This window comes from Ascaphus truei, chromosome 2 (genome assembly GCF_040206685.1).
Source record: "Ascaphus truei isolate aAscTru1 chromosome 2, aAscTru1.hap1, whole genome shotgun sequence".
Taxonomy (NCBI): Eukaryota; Metazoa; Chordata; class Amphibia; order Anura; family Ascaphidae; genus Ascaphus; species Ascaphus truei.
The window spans coordinates 187,979,237-187,995,069 of record NC_134484.1 but is presented as its reverse complement, the minus strand read 5'-3'; the positions used below and the strand labels follow the sequence as shown (position 1 = coordinate 187,995,069).

The window sequence follows — 15,833 nt, the reverse complement described above, 5'->3', positions numbered from 1 at the left end:
TGTGGCAAGCTGTGTGCAGTTGTTGTGTGTATTCTGCAGGGAATGATGATATTTGCCAATGATGTGACGTGATGCTTTGTAGAAACATTGCTTGCAAATAAATAGTTGCATGTGCAATGCATGTAAAACTTGTGAACGCAAGAGTCAGTCATGTAATGAGACAAAAAGGCTGAGATTGATGTGGGAAAAGTTTTGTGTAACATGTGTAATTAGCCATGTTATTGTGACATGTTGCCAACAATGAATAGTCGTGTGCATATGCATGCATTTCTGTAAGGAGGATAGTTGCTATAGAATGAGTTTACAAGGTGTCCCAATGCTGAATTACTGTACATGTGTGTATAAGTTAGGTTGAAGTGCTTGTAATGCTACGGTTACAATGTAAACATGCAATGTGATTGAGCGTCCAATAAGTGACGTCATGAAAATAGGGAGGACCAAACGTAGATGTAAACATGAGAATTTAGATGTACATGAACGTTTAAAGATGCGTGACACATTACAAGCATTGTGTAATGTAAAGGAACATGAATATACGGTGTATGTGTGACATGTGTGACATGTGTAACATCATGTAAACAATTGTCGATCAATGCAGTAAAATGTGTGCTATGATGTGAGGTTCTCCTTTAAGAGTTGAGTATAGTATTTTCCCTTGCCACATCATCACATGATGAGTAATGTGACCCGCAAATGCTGCAAACATGTAAAAGTATAATGTTATGCAAATAATACACGTCAGCCGTGACACAATGCAGGGAATGCCCCCCACACTGTAATGCAAATGACGTTTGTATTGTGAGCAATGAAACGTAAACAGTACTATACTGTTATACGTCCCCGCTCCATTGACTCCATTGATGTACAGAAGATTTTTTTTTTCTAAGTGCCGTTCCGGCAGCCTTAGCGATCGTTCTCCCGTCCAAACTGCCAACTTTAGTTGGCGGGAGAAATCGGCCATACCATCTCAATTTCGTAGTGCCGATCAGCCCCGATAAGCTGTTTTTTTTTGTTGAATCCAGCCGATTTAAAAAAGTGGCGATCTGTGGCGAAAACAGGCTTATCGGCAGCCGACTGGCCATAACAAAATAATCGGCTCCGAAACCTGGCGAAATCAAGCACTTATCGGCGCTTACTGAATCTCAAACCCAATTTTGGCTATAAAATGGTGATAATTCCCTTATCAACGCTTACTGCATGAGGCCCTGAGTCTCTGACATCAATTTAGAGGGAATTTGTGAACGTAATACTTACCCTGTTTATACAGTAACACTTTATAATTCACCCATATTGGCTTCACTATTGTGCATTTTTTATTTCTTGTTTTATACATGCTTTCCATGTAAACATCTGCGCTCCCCTTTTTTTTCGGAAGAAATTTGCATCTACTTGGACCAAGGAACAGACCTCTAAGGATTTATGAGCTGCTTTACATTATTTACACCTTTTTCGCTTAATTGGTGATTTATACTGTGCTTTTTTTTTTTTTGCACTATTATCACTGTGTAAATATTTGTTTAATTCACTTTCACTACCACTTATTAAGCATGCAATAATCACATTTATTCACTCCTATCCCATTTTAGAGCGCCCTGTTACAATCCGTTTCATGCTTCATGTAGAGTCTGAGGATATTACTGGGGAATGAGAATGTAAGAATGGGAAAAAGCAGAGGTACCGTATGAGAGAGGAAAAAGGTAAAATACACACAGAAATCCTTGTTAATGGAGCATGGATAAAGTATGTAGAAAAACTTACTTGTAGTAGCAAATGTTTCAAAAAGAGAGAAGGGAATTATTGTAGAAGGGTTCAAAGATTATGTCCATTCTACCTGTCTTCCCCCCTATTATATAAGCCTTTAATAAGTTCAGGGCATTAACAGGTTAATCAGTGGGCATTTGCCCGCCCCCCCCCCCTCAGGCTCCTCTGTGATTGACAGAGGTGAGGTGGTGACTCATGGCCTGGGTAAACCTATCAGTATAGGTCTAGACCCTGAGCCCGCCCCCTCTGAACCCTGATCAGGGGAGTATCCCAAATTTAGTTAGTCTTGCTATAGAGAGAAAGGAGAGAGTATGGGCTGTCAGTCTCTCCCATTGCGAGGATAAGCTGGCCCACCCCAGGCACAGGCCTGGGGAATATCAAGACTCATAATCCCTACTATCTGGGTAGGCACCCTCCAGAAGTCTGGGACATCAAAGGCCCTACAGCACTGTAGGAGGAATTGCGGTGGCTGTTTATCAGAATGCATAATAAAGATCATTGTTCATTTTTCACCTGCCTGAGTGTCAGTTTCTGGGCAGAGTGGAATTATTATGCAGTGGTGGGAACTGATCTCCGGAATACCCTGGAGCCCACTACAGCTGGAGGCACTGAGTACCACGAGAAGAACTGCAATAACAAGAACCCCAAAGACTGTCCTGTTCTCCCTACAACAACGCGGCAGCTCAAGATCTCCTGACACCCCACGTAGCAGTAGAATCTCCCAGAGAAGGGGGGAAACAGGTCTACAATTATATTATAACTTACTGTTCAATCTAATCTATTAAACTATGTTTGGAACAACGTGATGGGAGCCAGATCATTTCAATAATAATAAATACATATTGTGGCCATTCAGCACTTTATTGATCGTGACATTAGATACTGTACATTGTTATTAAATTGAGAACACCATACAGAGCTATGAAACTGATCTGTATCCAGGCCAAATGGTACAGTGACAGTAATTATAAACTGCATCCTAGGTGAATGGAAACATATATAACTAACAATACATCTGAATACTGTGCACATACAAGGTATAAAAAATGTTGTTAAATAAAGTGAATTATGATGTGTGGCTTCATTGACAGACTGCATGTGACTATGCACGCCATACTGCATATTAATAAGCCATAAAGAAGGCCGCACACCCAATAATCTATTTCTCTGTCCTTTTGCAACTTAGAAAAAATAAACTAGCTACTGTCTAGATTCAATAAGTGATGCAAGCATACCTGCCTGTTCAGACACTGCTCACTAGAATGGAATTTGCAGGTGCAAATATATGTGTACTAGTGAATGTACAGTAACCCCGTCCTCTGTGATGAAGGCACTACATAATGGTAATATTAGATAAAGCCCTTCATTGCACAACACAGATGCTCCAACTCCACAAGTGGGGGGTGGCTTATACAATAGCATGATATTCACTGGAAGGACATTTCAATCTTTCACTCACCACTAGCACCAGCACTAAGTCTAGCCCCAGTATAAGCTATTTTGCAATCTCAGAGTTTGCCTTTTTCATGTGTGTTTACCAAATCTCAATTTTCCTTAGCGATCCATGACTATTACAATTGGTATTACAATTAGAAAACAGGGGACTGTGCCAAATGCTTATGTAGGTTAACAATACTGACCTTAGGCCACATTTATGAATTGCTTAGCCACAAGGCACCAAGTGAATGGGCTGAAATCATGTTTTACAATACCGTAAGTTGTCTTATGATTAGCAACGCTAACTACATATGGCCCTTTGTGTTTCAAAGTTCCCATAATTCAACACATTATAAACGTTGTGGTGGGGAAAAAAGTGACAGATACCCTACACTGCAGTGTACAGCAAATAAAAAAATCCCATGTGAGCACAATCACGTCTCCGACAGGTCTGCAACCCTGCTTTTCATCATTGTCTCTCAGCATACAGTGCTTCCACCACAGCCAGGGATTCTGGGAAATGATATACAAATGAGCACACAGTGTTACCTTTTACATTAACATTATTTACATGTGTAGCCATGCTGTAAAATGGACTACAGTCATCTCTCCTGCTGGCAGTAAAGCCTGGTAAGTTATGGGAATGCCAGCAGTAATTATGGAGGTTTGTCCTCATACCCTGGTGAGGTGCCCTATGTATGGATGGGAGTGGCCACATACTCTGAATCCATAATTAGTGATGCCAGAGTTGTGCCTGCCCCCAGAGGATACATAAGGCACAGCACTGCTCAAAAGTTAGAGTTGGTTGTAGATGTTGAAGCAAGGAGCAAGTCTGAGTACAGACTTGAGAGGAGGCGGCTCACTAGACTGTGACCAGGGACCTGACACAGGGAATATCTCTCTAAGGGGAGATAGGGAATCCACCAGATTGGGAAGAGATACCTTTCAAAGGGAAGTGCGGTGAGCATGAGCGGCTGAGCACAACCGCTGTGAGGGGCAGCTGGCACACCTCACCTCAATAAAGATGATCTTGTTCAATCATACCCTTGTGTGTAAGTGTGGAGTGATTACACAGAGGAGTGCACCACAGAGGAGTTCCTCAACAGGACCATCCAGGACGCTGGGATCCTGATGAGGTGGAGGCGCTGCACTGGATATAGGTAGGACTCATGCACACTACCTCAGCTGCCTGTCTGGGTTGGCAATCCCCACACAACATCATGCGGGAGAGTCAGGAGTCCTGTTGCCAACAGGTGCACCACCAGACACTACACTGTAATCGGGACTGGTTAGACCACAGGGGCCAATGTGAGATTGGGTGGGTCATGCTAGCCCAGAAAAACTGTTACACATGAAAAAGGCAAACAGTAGTGGGCTGCTTGCTAAACCTTCCTCTTACATAAAGTTTGATCTTCTCCTGGTCACTATTTGACTCACCACTATTTTCAACAATCTACTTGGGATCCTGGTGCTAATTCTAATAGTATGAATACTTGTGCAGACATATGAGGTGCGACTTGAACTTATCCTCTGCTAAGTACATTCAGAAATCCGAACGTTAAGCTTATGAAGCATACAGTAAAACACAGATGTACAGTATAGGTTTTCGTATTATGAATGTTTCTTCATTCATCATGCTGTCAGGTACTGTATGAATGATTGCTAGGGAACTGTACATTATAGGATATTTTAACTTGTATGTTTTTCACTCCTCCTGGAGGGCTTGCATTAGAAGGACATCTTATGTTCTCCTTTTCTTGCAATCTGCTTCCCCTGCTTAAAGGCAAAGGGAAAAATAGAGATTGTTAATAACAAAAATAAGAAAAGTAAACTTCTAGGAAATGTATTATGTTTGTTTATCATCAATTTAATTGTTATATTGTTTGGGAATAGCTACATGGTAATCTCCACATTCTACAATGGATTTGATGAAGAAAATGCTGCAGAGGTTAAAAAAGCAGTGATGTTGTTCCCATTATGCTATTTTGTAGAATGTTTGACAGCATTATAAATCATCATTGATGGCTGCATATAAATGCCCCTTTGCTGACAGTTTGGAACCACAATGTACAGTATGGCTGTAAAATATGTTGCCATCCCTTCTGGCAGCAAAGTTGTTTAACCCACTTGACCACAATACTGGAGTAAAATTGGAGGAAAAAATAGTATCTCAGTAAATACAGAAAAAAAGCATTGCATTCTTTGTTTATTTATTTTTTATGGTGAAATATGTTGTAATCTATAGAGCAGGAACACTGATATCTAACCCTGAGTCACATACAAAATGAGAACAGCCCGGTTATCTGACTCTTTTCAGGAGACAAGAATAGGACTTGAAAAATGGTTAGCTGCTTCAAGTTTTACTTCAAGACTCCCCTTCGGTGGAGACTCACAAAAGCACAGTAGCTGTGATACAATGCAGTGATCACACTCTCGACAATCTCCACCTTAGCGCCATGTCACTTTTAGACACCGATTACTCACCAAATGTACCCCCTCTAATGTTCACTTAATTACAATTGTTCAATGTTTCTTTTCTGTGATCCAACTTTTCTTTTCTTTTTTTTGCAGTGTTTGTTCGGTGAATATCTTCAAAGTGTGTTATAAATTAATTTGTAATGTGCACTTCCCAATGACATGGATACATGGATGATAAAGCATACTGTACAGAACCATTCTGACAAATGACTGGGAGGATTGCACATTGATTTCTAAAACATTTAACAATGGTCAGATTTGTTGTTGTTTATGATACTAATAAGGCCACCCTTATACATACATGAAATAAAAATTATAGCATCGAGATTTTTTTTTATCTCCGGTTTCTTTTTCATGTGTATGAAGTATGTATTAAAAATGGTCTTGCTTGTATCTACCTTCAACAATTCTACACATCTCTGATTTGGAGACATTAGAACATTGGACAGATCACACTTATCTGCAAAGGGATAAAACAAACTGATAAATTTCAGTCTTCATCGCCAAATTATTCATGTAAAGAACTGTTTTGCTTCTGAAATGGACAGTCTGATTCGTCTTTTCAGTAGCAAAATCAGAAATGTAAAGATGAGATAACTGAACGCAACAAGTTCAATAAAAAGCACCATATTACAGATCAATGGGTTTAATTAACCTTTTACTATTTACTTTCCCAGATTTCCTTTCTATCGTGCACATCATTTTGAAGATTAGGTTATAAATGTCATTTGTTATCAATTTAATTTGTAAAACAGGGTTGGAAGTGCTACAAAATACTAATCTAAAGGGATGTATATTTGTCAAAGGAAGAAGACAGTATATATTATTCAGCTACCTTCATCTATGATCATTTCTGCTGGTGGGAAAGACTATGGGGCCTATTCTATAAACTTCGATAACTAACTCATCGAGCAGTTTGAGCAGTTCCTGGATGATTTGGCAAGGTTGCTACACAGAAAGCTCCAATGATCTGCCCAATGCATTCGGGAAGTGCATCTCCCCGAGCCGAAGCGCTCCTGCTCAAATACACCCAGCGGGAGCTGAAAAACAGCTCCAACTCGCATTTTTGAGAAAATAACGCTATTCTAGTAGCTCCGATGAGATAATCGCAGCTCTGAACTAGCGATCTCCTTGCACATTTCATCCCACCACCCCAAGGTGACGAGATGGGATTTGCGAGTAGGACTTAGCATTTATTTTTATTGCATCGGATTGAAGCTGGGAGACTCCAGAGCTGATATGCTTTAATACCAGCTCCAGAGACCCCCGGCTTCAATCCAATGCAATAAAAATACATTTACAGGCAGCTTCATTACCTTAGCAGCTAACCAGTGGCTGAAGGTGGTATTTGGCCCATGATGGGTGTTTAGGCCTTGTGGGAGGGTTGCGGGAGGAGTTAACCCTTCATTACCTTAGCGGTTACTACTGCCATGGTAATGAAGGGGTTAACCTCTCCCGCTACCAACCCGGTAGGCATAAACCCCCAACATGGGCCAAATACCACCTTAACCCACCCCAGCTACCCACAATAAACATGCAAACACAATACTAGCCCATACACCTATTGATTGCCAGTGTGGTTACCTATGCCATCAATGGGAGCAAAGATAACCCAAATGGCAATGAATGGGCACCCCCTCTACCCCAACAACCCCTCCACCCCCCAACACATACGGTACAGTAATGGGAAAGGTCATCCTCGTTCTCCTCCTCATCTTCCTCCCCGTCCTCTGCGGCCGCAGCATAACAATTAAAAAAACATACTAATGGCCTCTAACCCTTTAATCAATTTAGCGGTTAGTAACTGATAGTAATTAAGGGGTTAACCCCTCCCCCGCTACCCACTCGGGTTGCCTAACCACGCTCCCCAGGGCAACTACCCCCACCCTATACCCATTGACTGGCACAGTGGTACACCATGCCCATATAATATGGGCATGGATTGCCACTATGGCAGTCAATGGGCAACCTAAAAAAAACACAAGCACCAAAAATACAAAACAATTAAATAAAAACAATGATTTGCCCAAAAAAATGCATTGCTTGTCACTGTGTTTATCTATAGCCCACAAGGGGCATACATAGACACTGGCTAAAAAGTTTACCAGATGTTGAGAAGCATTGCACCGAGGATGAAGAGGTTGCTGCTGGTCTCGGAATACTGTAGGAGGGTGAAGACGTAAAAAATAAGAAAAACATTGATTGTTTTTTTTTTATTGCGTTTTTTTTTTTTTTATTGCCCATTGACTGCCAATGTGTTTATCTATGCCTTTTTTGGGCTATAGATAAACACAGTGACATGCAGTGCATTTTTTGGCAAATGCTTGTTTTTATTTAATTGTTATGTATTTTTGATGCTTGGTTTTATTTAATTGTTATGTATTTTTGGAGTTTTGTTTAATTTCATTGTTGTGATTTTCTGGAGCTTGTTTTTTTTTAGGTTACCCATTGACTGTCATAGTGGTAAACCATGCCCATATTATAGTGGTATGGTGTACCACTGTGCCAATCAATAGGTAGAGGGTGGGAATATTTGTCCCAGGGAGGGTGGTTAGGCATCCGGGTGGGTAGCGGGGGAGGGGGGATAACCCCTTAATTACTCTAGTGGTTACTAACCACTAAGGTGATTAAGGGGTTAGTGGGCATTAATTTGTTTTTAATTGTTATATTGCTGCCACGGCAGACGGGGAGGAAGACGAGGAGGAAGACGAGGACGGCCTTCAACCTGGCGAGGGTAAGTGCAACTTTAATTTACTTTATGCAGGCTGGATAATGTTTTATTTTTTATGGGAAAATTAGCTATTATCCAGATCTGGATTATAGCAATTTGCCCATTACTATACTGCATGTGTTGGGGGGGGGACAGGGGGGCTGCTGGAGGGTAGAGGAGTTGGGTAGTAGGGTTGTTGTATTTTAATTTTTCCTGGGGGTAGAGGGATTGCGTGAAGGGGGTAGTTGCCCCAGAATGGGTGGTTAGGCCTCTCAGGTGGGTAGCAGAAGTGGTTAACCCCTTGATTACATAGCGGTTACAACCACTATGGTAGGGAAGGTGTTAACTCCTCCCCAACCTTCCTGGCAGCCCTAACCACCCACCTTGGGGCAACTATCCATTCACCCACCTCCTGTCCCCCCAAGAAACCACGTACTCAGGTTTAACCCGTTCATTGCCTTAGTAGCTGCATCTAAGGTAATTAAGCTGATTTTATTGACATTTTAATAAGTGTACTGTAGCAGGGGGTCTCCGGAGCAGAACCACATTCATTTCAGGTCCAGAGACCCCCTGCTTCCCGAGTTGCAGGCCCTGGTATGGGGTGCCGGTATCCCAGCAGCCATGTTTAAATCTCCAGCGTTACGTGACCGGGACATTTAAATGCACAGGAGATACCGGCACCCAATACTGAGGGCCTGTAACTCGAGAAGGGGGTCTCCGGACCTGAAATGAATGCGGTTCTGCTCCGGAGACCCTCAGCTACAGTACACTGTTATTACAATGTAAATAAAAACATGGCGATCGACTCTAAGAGCTGTAAAAGGAGATGTAGCTCTCTGTGCAGCCCTCTATGCAGCTCTTACAGACTGCGGTCAGATCGCACGGGGGAGAACTTTGAGAGAGGCTGAGATAACATCGCTGCTGCCCGGACCGGTATTGGCATTTTCCTTCCTCACGGATTGTAACTTGTGGAAATGGTTTCAGATTCTGAATACCGTGATAACACAAATGACAAACCATGCAGTGGGCACATGACAACCGTTCAAGATGGCAGCAAAGTTATCGAAGCTACTAGAATAGGCCCCATAAGGCATTTTATTAAAGTGGATCAAGGCTATAACCTCACTTTTGTAGAGCAGCTTTCATTTGAGCTCTCCTGATAATCACATTTAAAGTAGAAATCTATCTGATGTACTTGTAATAATTTTATAATTAGCAGAATTGTCATTACATGTATCCGTGGGTATTGCAATCACGTATGTGAGAGGGAAGAAATAACTACAGTATACAAAGATTATATCTAAAATATACACTTTGTATATATTGGGTGAAAAACATGAACCATTACATCAAATTAAAGAATAGTTTAAACCACAGTTTAATTCTCATGTAATTCTATTATTTTATGCAATTCTTACTGGAATCTCTCATTTTAAATACACTGCATATTATTTCCAGATTAAATCCCTGTAATACACAACCATTATGGGAAGTCATCAGATGACAAATATAACTATTGATTTTGAGTATTTGGATAACTCACTGCCCCACATCTCTACAACCTTTCTTTCTCACTGCCTCTGGAATGCCCTTCCACTCAATATCTGACTAGCACCCTCTCTCTCCACCTTTAAGACCCATCTTAATACACACCTCTTTAACAAAGCATATGGGTAGCTCCAAGGCTGATACTATACACCTCATACATTAACCTTGGCCCCTTGCAGACGCACTTACCAGAACACCCTCCTACTGCCTCTGTAGAGTTCTTCCTACGCACCATTTAGATTGTAAGCTCTTCGGGGCAGGGAAGTAGTAGGGAGGCATACATTATGTCAAACTTTTTTTGACAGGTACCACGCCCCCTTTTCCCCTAAGCCCGCCCCTTTTTTGACCTTAAACCCGCCCTAGGTCCCGCCCCTTCCGTATCCGGCCCCGCCCCCTGCGCCAATTTTTTGAGGTTGACGCCCCCTGCGCCAAAAAAACGCGGTTGACGCCCCATGCGCCAAAAAACGCGGTTGACGCCACATGCGCCAAAAAAACGCGGTTGACACCACCAGACTCCATTTTTTATTATGAGGTGTATTTTTTATTCTTTTTTGTGATTGGTGCGTACTGTTGACGTAGATTGGAGGGGACGTATACATACGTGGGGCATGTCTGGGCATGTTTATAGGCGTTTGGGGCATGCCCGAACATGTTTTTTTTCATACGGGGCATGTCTGGACATGTTTATTCTGAAATAACGCAGTGCGCATGTCAGAAAAGTTCAAAAGACGTTGAAAAGAGGGCATAGCATTTTTTTTTTTTAAATTCAGACAGAATACCGCTTTAAGAGTATAAACCCCTCAAGGGTCTAGGTGGCCGAGTGGTTTAAGGCGTTGGACTTAAGATCCAATGGACGTATGTCCGCGTGGGTTCGAATCCCTCCCCAAACATAATCTTTTTATATATTTTTTATTTGTATAGAGTCGGTACAGGGATTAGCCGCAACAGGGGCTACATAAAAATAAAAAGTACAAGTGTATAAGAGTCAAAAATATTTTTTATTTTTAAAAGCTACAACAGTTTCAAGCAGGAAATAATTACAAGACGTATTTACAAGTAAAATGGTAAATAATGTATTAAACGACATTTAAGGTCTTAATAGACTAAATACATCTAGAGTCGTTAAGCTAGTACGATACATAGTATAGAGGGACAGCAATACAATGTCTTATTTTACAGAGGGAAAAAATTAAACAGCTTATATGTCTTATTTTACAGAGGGAAAAAAATTAAACAGCTTATTTACAGTTTCAACCAGTCAGCCGACGGCATTAATAGACTACCCCTCCGCTTGTTTAGTAAATACCCCGGCGGTGATGTTAAGCCAGGGGCACTTAAAGAACTGTAACGCAAATCAGAGGTTCTTTTCTGAGGGGGTAAAAGGGTTGATGAAGGAGGGGGTGTTGTATCGGGGGCCCGTATTTTTAAGCGATCCAGGCTTTCTCTATTTGTCGCATTACCCACAACCGATGAGGGTATATTCAGTTCAGCCATCGCAGACAGAAAAGGGCTCCAGCCCTGTGGTATTTTACGCTTTGTAACAGTGTGACTTTGTGTAACACCGCGTACCAAATCCAGTAAATTAGAGCCCGGTATAACCTGTTTTTTATAAATAAACTCCCCTTTGTCATTCCAGCTTGTAATATGTTTAGCCTGAAACATTTTACTGAGCAATAACACAGGGTTAAGCGTCGCGTCTGCTTTACAGGAAATTTTTTTAGAGGGACGGGTGCCTCAAAAGTTACAAACGGATGGGGGTAAAGAATTCTTGAATAAGAATGTTAATTTACTGCTCAAAAAATATGGCGTTATAAGCTTCATCTCCGGCAACGCCGTTAAGGCAGCCTTTGTTGAGCGCTTTAATAGGACATTAAAAACGAAAATGTGGCGTTTTTTCACAGCTCATAATACGTACAGGTACAGCGATGTGTTATCAGACTTAATATACAGCTATAACCACACGCCACATCGCACCATTAAGTGTGCGCCAAAGGATGTAACACAAGCAAATTCTCTCACCGTTTGGAATACTATTTATAGGTCACATGTGTGTTCTAAGAAACTTAAGCCACCTTTAAAAATTGGAGCCCACGTTCGGATATCAAAATATAAAGGAGTTTTTACAAAGGGTTATGAACAGTGCTTTACAGATGAAATATTTATTATTGCTGATGTACGCACGAAAGGCGTAAAACCTCTGTATAAGCTTACAGATAGCGCTGGTGAGGCCATAGAAGGCTCATTCTATGCTGAAGAGATACAAAAAATACCAAAGAATTTAAATCGCAAGTAGTAAAAATTTGAGCCGAAACATAGCCATGCACACAGAGGCGAGGGTTGTCAGCTGAAAGGGGTCCACATTATAGACATCGTCCTCACCAATCTGAGACTCACGGTCGCTCATTACCGTATGCTCTGTCATTTCTATGACACTGTTTCTAAAGCAGATACAGGCTTCTTTCTCTATGCATTCGGTCAAAAGACTAATTTACAAAATACAAGCATTGTAACAAGCCCTGATGAACTTTTTGGTTACGCCTTTTCAACGCAATACGATGTGTCATCTTTAGACTTCCTAGATGATGACACGGCCATGGTTAGCTGGAAGTATACAAAGGAGGGATACACTGTAGGTCGTAATGTCAATATTTTTATTGCCTGTTTTACGACGGCCTATGCCCGTCTTGAACTGTACAATGTTTTGAACAAGCTACAAGAGCGGTGTCTCTACCATGACACTGACTCTGTCATTTTTGTTAGCAAAACAGGTGACTGGAATCCGCCTCTGGGTGACTACTTAGGGGAGCTGACTAGTGAACTACCGACAGGTACATACATTACAGAATTTGTTTCCGCCGGCCCCAAGACTTACGGTTACAAGCTCTCCACTGGTAAAACGTGTCTAAAAGTTAAAGGTATAACACTGAACGCTGCAATGGCTGAATTGATTAACTTTGACACTTTAAAAGATATTGTCCTGGAAAAAGAAAAAGATTGTGGTACAACAGGCGGGGATTGTCCGAAATAAACGTTACTGGCAGATTGTGACTCGTCCTCTACAGAAAACACAAAAGTGTGTGTATACGAAACGACAGCTGACCAACGACTTCACAACCCTACCCTTTGGTTACTAATTATAAATCTGTAATGGATATCAGGCTTCAACATCCTTTCTCGTGTATTTTAGCCGGGCCGTCAAATTCAGGGAAAAGCTATTTTGTTAAACAGATTTTGCAACATTCTAGCACTCACTTGTCGCACCGGCTTGATAATATCGTATGGTTTTATGCTTGCTGGCAAAATGTTTATGATGAACTGTTAAGCACTGTGCCCCACATTAGATTTATCGAGGGTATACCCGCTACATTTAATGACGATGATCTTTTTCCCCCTGGTAAAGTGAATTTGACAATCGTTGATGACTTGATGGAAGCAGCCAGTGAGAGCTCTGAAATTGAAAAAGCATTCACCAAGTATGTGCATCACAGAAACCTCAGTATCATGTACCTCGTACAAAATGTTTTTTGCCAGGGTAAAAAAAGCAGAACCATAAATTTAAACACTAAATATATGGTTCTTTTTAAAAATCCTAGGGATAAATTACAAATTAACACCTTAGCTCGTCAAATGTATCCTGGTAAATCACACTTCTTTTTAGAGGCATTTGAAGATGCCACACGGTCCCCCTATGGTTTTTTGTTAGTAGATTTAAGAGCCACGACCCCTGATGAGTACCGCTTAAGAACCGGTATCTTTCCGCCTGACAACCCCACAGTTTATGTTTTTAAAAAAAACGGTTCTAAAAAGAGATAATTATCTGTAAATTGTCATTACTTTTAGCCGCAACGCTGTTGTAAACATGTCTAACCGACTACGCCGCAATTGGCATACTTTAAAAGCATTAATAAGGGCTTCACCAAAGCAAAGAAAAGTTATTTTGTGTTCAGCGTCTAATGATTTAGTCACTGCCATATGCGAGATAGCCCTCAATGCTCTAAAAGGTAAAATACCTTTATCAAAGCGGCAAATTGGCATACTTAAAAAGTGGCGTAAAATTATAAAAAAGCTGAGCGATAAAAAATTTACAATTGTAAAAAAGAAACGCCTGGTGAAGCAGTCCGGTGGCTTTATTGGCTCTCTTTTGGGTTTTGCTATACCGTTGCTGACTGGCCTTCTTACTAACCGCTAATGGAATATGCTGAGAAAATGTACCTGGTCCCCAAACAAGATATGGACCGTTTACAGCGCCCCCCACAGCGAGAGGGTGACATACGTGAAGTTGCCATGCATCGCATAGATACAGACATTAATGCTATCTTAAACAGCAATAATTTATCAGAGTATGAAAAGGTTAAAATGCTACACTACTGTCCTGCAGAAATACTTGGTGCATGCTAAACAGAGCGAAGGGGAGAAGAACCGCATAACCCTTTTAATGCCTACTGATGAAACAGCCTCTCACCCTTTACACTTCCAGGATATTGCCTCATCAGATACGACTGACAATTTGATTCGTGAGGTTGTTACTAATGTGAATGTCCGCTTCAAGAAAAATGCAGAGTTATTGCTCAGTAAAATGTTTCAGGCTAAACATATTACAAGCTGGAATGACAAAGGGAAGTTTATTTATAAAAAACAGGTTATACCGGGCTCTAATTTACTGGATTTGGTACGCGGTGTTACACAAAGTCACACTGTTACAAAGCGTAAAATACCACAGGGCTGGAGCCCTTTTCTGTCTGCGATGGCTGAACTGAATATACCCTCATCGGTTGTGGGTAATGCGACAAATAGAGAAAGCCTGGATCGCTTAAAAATACGGGCCCCCGATACAACGCCCCCTCCTTCATCAACCCTTTTACCCCCTCAGAAAAGAACCTCTGATTTGCGTTACAGTTCTTTAAGTGCCCCTGGCTTAACATCACCGCCGGGGTATTTACTAAACAAGAGGAGGGGTAGTCTATTAATGCCGTCGGCTGACTGGTTGAAACTGTAAATAAGCTGTTTAATTTTTTTCCCTCTGTAAAATAAGACATATAAGCTGTTTAATTTTTTTCCTCTGTAAAATAAGACATTGTATTGCTGTCCCTCTATACTATGTATCGTACTAGCTTAACGACTCTAGATGTATTTAGTCTATTAAGATCTTAAATGTCGTTTAATACCTTATTTACCATTTTACTTGTAAATACGTCTTGTAATTATTTCCTGCTTGAAACTGTTGTAGCTTTTAAAAATAAAAAATATTTTTAACTCTTATACACTTGTACTTTTTATTTTTATGTAGCCCCTGTTGCGGCTAATCCCTGTACCGACTCTATACAAATAAAAAATATATAAAAAGATTATGTTTGGGGAGGGATTCGAACCCACACGGACATACGTCCATTGGATCTTAAGTCCAACGCCTTAAACCACTCGGCCACCGAGACCCTTGAGGGGTTTAAACTCTTAAAGCGGTATTCTGTCTGAATTAAAAAAAAAAATGCTATGCAATCTTTTCAACGTCTTTTGAACTTTTCTGACATGCGCACTGCGTTATTTCAGAATAAACATGTCCAGACATGCCCCGTATGAAAAAAAACATGTTCGGGCATGCCCCAAACGCCTATAAACATGCCCGGACATGCCCCGCGTATGTATACGTCCCCTCCAATCTACGTCAACAGTACGCACCAATCACAAAAAAGAATAAAAAATACACCTCATAATAAAAAATGGAGTCTGGTGGTGTCAACCACTTTTTTTGGCGCATGTGGCGTCAACCGCGGTTTTTGGCGCATGGGGCGTCAACCGCGTTTTTTTGGCGCAGGGGGCGTCAACCTCAAAAAATGGCGCAGGGGGCGGGGCCGGATACGGAAGGGGGGACCGGATACGGAAGGGGCGGGACCTAGGGCGG

General features: G+C 41.3%; 1 protein-coding gene and 2 non-coding genes across 5 annotated transcripts in view; 1 reads left to right on the top strand and 2 right to left on the bottom strand.

The window, feature by feature from the left end:
- Nucleotides 1–2,588: 2,588 nt before the first annotated feature.
- Nucleotides 2,589–15,833, bottom strand: part of ADTRP (androgen dependent TFPI regulating protein) — a 52,928-nt gene continuing 39,683 nt past the window's right edge. For 2 of the 3 annotated variants that reach the window (XM_075585702.1, XM_075585705.1), the window contains one exon: nucleotides 2,589–4,974. In XM_075585702.1, the coding sequence (XP_075441817.1) occupies nucleotides 4,940–4,974 (35 nt within the window). In that variant the 3' untranslated portion in view covers nucleotides 2,589–4,939. The remainder of the gene's footprint in view (nucleotides 4,975–15,833) is intronic. The other variant, XM_075585704.1, reaches the window with a different exon arrangement.
- On the top strand, nucleotides 10,741–10,824 carry TRNAL-UAA (transfer RNA leucine (anticodon UAA)). Its single transcript has one exon. It is a non-coding gene; the product is annotated as a tRNA-Leu (tRNA).
- On the bottom strand, nucleotides 15,283–15,366 carry TRNAL-UAA (transfer RNA leucine (anticodon UAA)). Its single transcript has one exon. It is a non-coding gene; the product is annotated as a tRNA-Leu (tRNA).